Source organism: Podarcis bocagei, assembly GCF_964188305.1.
Source record: "Podarcis bocagei genome assembly, chromosome: 2".
Lineage (NCBI taxonomy): Eukaryota > Metazoa > Chordata > Lepidosauria > Squamata > Lacertidae > Podarcis > Podarcis bocagei.
In genome coordinates, this window is record NC_138126.1 from 103,177,230 (window position 1) to 103,183,076 (window position 5,847).

The window sequence follows — 5,847 nt, forward strand, 5'->3', positions numbered from 1 at the left end:
TGATGTTCCAAACCTACATGCTACAGCCCTGTCATCATCAACAACTATGTTGCAGCTGTGGTTCCATCTCAAATGAAATCCTCTTGCAACTTTGCATTGTTCCTTGCTGAAAATCCTTTTTTTAACCATCACCTAAACTAAAAGGACGTTGCTACCAGCCTTTTTCCTTTAACATACTAGCAAGCATATATCTAGCCAATTTTACACTGTACTTTTGGCGCAGCCTAGTCATGCTTGTTTTTAAAACCTTCCTTCCTGACACATCACCCCTTCAAACTACTTCCCTAGTGGGATTTTTTGTGTGCATGTCTTAGTAACAGGAAGAGCAACTCTGTCTTTTAACACCTTCTCCACCATCAACTGTACTTTAAGGCTTATTTTAAATAATAGCTTACTTAGAAGTTATTATTTCAAGTATATGGACAACGGAAGAACAATTCCGATTCCTAATGCCAAGTCTATACTTACTGTATAATGTTATGTACTGTATGAATAGGAGAGAATGGCTCCCAACAGATTTGTTCCCCTTTCCAAAGGGAACTGCCTTCCAAGAGAATGCATGCATGACCAAAAGACTATTTGCTTGTTAGACATACGTTGCTGTAACTTTTTATTTTGTGAACCACCCTGAGACCCCCGGGTATAGGCGATATATAAATTTAATAAATAAAATAATAAATAATAAAATAAACTTCATTGGTAACATCCTGAAGGCATTGAAACACCTCAGTTACTGTGTTATTTAAACACAGAAGTTTGGAGAAGAAATACAGTGGTACCTCAGGTTACATACGCTTCAGGTTACATATGCTTCAGGTTACACACTCCGCTAACCCAGAAATAGTGCTTCAGGTTAAGAACTTTGCTTCAGGATAAGAACAGAAATTGGGTTCTGGCGGCGCGGCAGCAGCAGGAGGCCCCATTAGCTAAAGTGGTGCTTCAGGTTAAGAACAGTTTCAGGTTAAGTACGGACCTCCAGAATGAATTAAATACTTAACATGAGGTACCACTGTAACTACACGTGGGACATGACTACACAAAAATCGAATTATACTAGGTAGAAAGGAGAGACTATGTCTCTTATTATGCTTGTGGCCTTTTATGCTCTGAGCCTGGGGACTTAACTGTACATTGGTATTGACCCCATATGCTATGAGATCCATACTTTATGGCCTCCCGGGCTAATATGAATTATTCATTGTATTCAGGTTGTGGGGAGAAAAGGAAAGACACAACCTCTTTCACTGCTGGCAGAAGCTCTGTAAATTAAAAAGTGAGCAGAATGGTCTGCTCATCAGTAGCCTGATCCTATGCAGTTAAGCATGCCCAATTCTACACAGGATTAATAGGCTACTATTCCACATAAATGAGACACGGGTGGTGCTGTGGGTTAAGCCTAGGACTTGCCGATCAGAAGGTCGATGGTTCGAATCCCTGCGATGGGGTGAGCTCCCATTGCTCGGTCCCTGCTCCTGCCAACCTAGCAGTTCGAAAGCACGTCAAAGTGCAAGTAGATAAATAGGTACTGCTCCGGCAGGAAGGTAAACAGCGTTTCCGTACGCTGCTCTGGTTCGCCACATGACCCGGAAGCTGTACGCCGGCTCCCTCAGCCAATAAAGCGAGATGAGCGCCGCAACCCCAGAGTCGGTCACGACTGGACCTAATGGTCAGGGGTCCCTTTACCTTTTTTATTCCACATAAGGGCTCTCCCTGCCCCACCCCACCCCAATCATGACATTTACATATTGACAGAACTGCCAAGGCAGCTTTTAAAATAAGCATAACACAAAACATGAGGATCACCTAGCAGGATCTTAACATCAGGCATGCTACATATGTCTCCTTAGAAATTGATTGCTGCTACATCCTGCCAAATAACTGGCGAGTAAAGGTTCCAATTTCACCAGTGTGTTCCAGGAAGGTGGGGATTTGGGGGGGGGGGGAGAGATCATGTCTAACTCACAGCTTTTCTGCACCAGAATATCATGTATTGTGTGCCATTCCCCACCCTTTCCCTGCCAAGATGAATTATTTCTAAGTGTTAATCAGTGAAAGAAGAATGCCATATACAAATGCAACTGAGGAACTTGGCATGCCAGCCCAGGGTAATCTAGTGTGACTGAAGAGGTACATTAAAAAACAAGAAAAAAACATTCATTCCTCTGCCAGTCACATAACAGAAGGATATGCTTAATGCCTTGCAAAAAAAGACAGGCGAACCATAGTACATATAAATAGATGTACCTAAAGAGAGTTACCCCAAAGGAAAGCATGTTCCCCATGTATTCATCATAAGCCTTCTACAGTGACATACACTCATCTCCTTCCTCTTTAGACTACATTTCCCTTGTCTAGAGCACTATGGTGTGCAGCTTTCAAATACCCAATGGCCAATCCCTGCTCACAATACCAGGCTCCCTTCAGTTCACAATCGCTGCCTCGCTAGTATAACAACTGGCTTCTCTGCACATATAACCTCAGGGTCAACCCCTAGTGTCTATACAGCCACGTACAGTGCAAGATTCCCACCATAATTTTCCCATAGGTACCAGTGTCAAAACACATGCAGGTAATCTACAAGAGGATGGAGACCACCCCCTAAGGGCCAACCCCCGAGAGATGAAGCTCCTTCCCAGAATCAACCCCTCGCGACCTCGCCTCCTCCAGCACCGCAATACATCCCATTCACCCCGCTCACCCACCGCAGGGCCTGAATGAAGACCCCACCCCAAAATCGAACCAGCTCCCCACCTCCCACAAGCTATTATTTCCCAGGGAATACACACCTCGAGCAAAGACCGCGAGAGCAGCCTCGCCCACGCCCCCCAAAGCCCAGCAGGGCAAATTCTCACCCAGAGGCCACCGCCGCTGCCGCCTCCTAAATCCTCGCCGCGCGAGAGGAGGGTCTGCGGGAAGGTGGGCGCGGCCACCCTTAGGCACTCCCACCCTATCTGCCTAGCCCTGCCCACAGAGCCTTCCTTCCCGGATCCGCTCCGGGCTTAGAGGATGGAAAGAGCAAATACTTAGGCCGGCAGAAGGGCATCGCGTGGAGACGGGGGATTTTTGTCATACGTCCGGTTTCCAGGGACGTGCTGCGTTCGCATCCTGGAAAAGCTTTGCTGCACAATATACGCAACCCTTTCCCCGCTCCCGTTCCCCGCCTCGGCATCTTTGCTGCAAGAGCCTGGAGCTTCAGTGTAAAAAGCAGAGGCTTCATGCATGCAGAGCCAAAGTGGACTTTCTCGTGCTGGGCCATTTATTTATTTTTTAAAATGAGTAACATACTCTGTAGACACTACGCTGTCCTTTGAAAAACCTAAGAATGATTAACAGCACTGGGCTGCAAAAACAAGGATGCATGAGAAAATAAGCGCCTTCGGCAACCCAAAATTGTAAGAGGCTTTATAGAAAATGACAAATTGGATTTTTTGTATTATATTTCTTCCATATTCAAAGTTATATTTGAGAAACACACACACATTATAAAGTTCCACCTTAAATTACACAGCAGTTGAGCATTTTAAAATAAACCTACTGCATGAACTTAAATACATTCAATGTGATTGCCTTGGCCAGGGTTTCATGCTTCTCCTTCTGCAGTCTGCTCAGAATAATAGTGATAATACATGGTGAACTGTTAAAGATTGCACTAAAAAGTTAATCTATACACATCTCTGGACTACAGCATGGCTGCATCTCCTAAACCTAGAGATTATGCTTTTGAATACTATGCAACTAGATTTCATGTCCTCTATTTTTAGTATATCTTTATTGGAAAACTTGTATTTCTGTTCCATACTATTCAGTGCTCATGCTGTGACTGAGTTATTCCAAAATTCTTTTTTTAACCCAAGTATATATCTAGAAATACACATGTGGAACACTTATACCTGAGAAACTGAGTCTGCAGAAAATTGAGTTAGTACCCTCTGACCACCATTTTGTATGTTAATAGTACTCAGCAATGCCAAACCTGTTAATATAAACATTTTTGTTTGAGCATCAGAAGTAAAAGGAAACTTGATTCCATGATATGCTGTTGAGTCACAGCAAACCAGAGGGACTATGCATAACTAAATCCAGTAGCTAGCAAGAGATGATTCTTTAATATTTGGACAATGTAGAAATACTATGTGTGTTTAGTATGCGCTTCTATGCTGAAACGCAACATGCCCCAGAGCAGCATGCATCAGCAACTACCCTGCATTCTTTTTATTTGGGAAAAGTACTACGTCAAAATCAGGAGTAGATTGTGGATTATTCAATAGCTACCTCCACAACTCACAATAGTCACACATTAGTAAGCAAGGCAAGTTCCAAAACAAGGCACATCAATTATGCATAAGCTGTGATGTTGAATTCCATGAAACACGAGCCATTAAGAACCCCACTGACCCGTCAGAAAATGGTCAGCATAGATGCTCAAGCTGATAATAGGCTCAGGTTTTTATTGTAACTTTTGTCCATCTTGCAAGTGTCTCCCTGAATCCACATGTGTATAGCTGTCCAGAAACTCCATTAGTCCAAATATGTACAGGGGCAGAGGAAACAGTATTTCAAAGCAGCATAGACTTTATGTAGCAGTTCAAGGAGTTACAGTTGAAGTCAGATGTCTGGACTGCAACTGGTAGTGAAATCGGCAACTCAACATTAGATGCGTTGTAATACAGAGAAAGTGCAGGCCGAATGAAGAGCCCAAAGTTTTGCAACCAGATTCTTGACTGCAGATGTTTTATCGTAGCAGTGACAACTGCATTCTCCACTGGATAAGCTAACGTTACTTGACCCAAGTTGACTAATTGGAAATCAGCGACAGCCCTCCTCCAAAAAGGGGGTTGGGATGCAAGCATTTCCATCTCCATTGCTCTGTCATATCTGCAGCAAAGGAACCAAGGTCAAATTCCGCTGGTTAATCCAAGTTCTCCTAAAGGAGGAACCTTATTTGGCAAAATAAAAAATAAAAAAATCCAAAGGTGCTTCTTCAGCCTCCTAGGTTCTTTTGAGAAGCTGTTTTGACAAACTGTTCCCATCACAAAACGTGCCTATGCAAATCCTCCACTTCCAGCTGCCACATGTCCCTGTGCAGGGGGTTGCCTGAAAGGTCCGTCATCTTCACAGCTCGGATGGTGGGCTCTGGGCTGCAAGACACCACCAGGCCCATCACCATCACGTACTTCCCGGCGCTCAGGCAAGGCCGCCCCTTGGGGATCTTCTCCACGCCCTGAGCCACGAAAGGGCCGCTGTCGTCCCGCAGCCGCACCGTCGAGCCACCTTCCTCCACGGCCAGCACCGTGCCCTGAAGCCACACCAGCGACACGGCGAGAGCGGGGCGCCGGTACTCCTCCCGGTCCAGCAGCCACGGCCCGCCAGGGACCCGGCGGCACCGCCTCAGGTGCGCGGCCAGGACCTTCACAGGCGGCAGCGGCGGCGGCGACTGCGCGAGGCGAGAGTCTTCCGACATGGCCCTGCTTTCTTTCCCGCCAATTTTCACGCCGCGAAAAGGATGACGGGCCGGCGGAGCCTTCCAGTAATATCGCGAGAGTTGAAGGAGTTTTTTAAAAAAAGCAACAGACGCACAGGTTCGTTGGCCATAGAGAGAGGAAAAAGAAGAGTGGACTCACAAAGTTCTCCATAGATTAAAATTAAACTGAGCTGGTATTCCTCCCCCGCTAACGTTTACTGCAAAAAAAAAGATAGATTACACCTAATTGACACAGTTTCTGCGACCATAGAGAAGCTCAGACAATCAGTTATTTCAAGAGATAAATTATCTTCAGTTCATGCAACGTGTCACTCTACACTTTTTCGTTTGTCTTTGTCTCCCGTCGCTCGATATGCATGTCTCTT

The 5,847-nt window shown here is 45.3% G+C and overlaps 2 protein-coding genes across 9 annotated transcripts in view; both read right to left on the reverse strand.

The window, feature by feature from the left end:
- TBC1D16 (TBC1 domain family member 16) overlaps positions 1–3,042 on the reverse strand; it is a 60,636-nt gene extending 57,594 nt beyond the window's left edge. For 3 of the 8 annotated variants that reach the window (XM_081180876.1, XM_081180875.1, XM_081180870.1), the window contains exon 1: positions 2,787–2,934. The gene's annotated coding sequence lies outside the window, so the exon portion shown is untranslated. Of the gene's footprint in view, positions 1–2,702; positions 2,722–2,786; positions 2,961–3,023 lie in introns of those variants that run through there. The other 5 variants (XR_014004600.1, XM_081180874.1, XM_081180873.1 and 2 more) reach the window with 4 other exon arrangements.
- A 1,204-nt stretch (positions 3,043–4,246) lies between these two features.
- Positions 4,247–5,471, reverse strand: RMI2 (RecQ mediated genome instability 2). The gene has a single exon (XM_081185312.1). It carries the CDS (start codon positions 5,459–5,461, stop codon positions 5,030–5,032), a length of 432 nt encoding a protein of 143 aa, XP_081041438.1. The 5' UTR covers positions 5,462–5,471; the 3' UTR covers positions 4,247–5,029.
- Between the last annotated feature and the right edge of the window lie 376 nt (positions 5,472–5,847).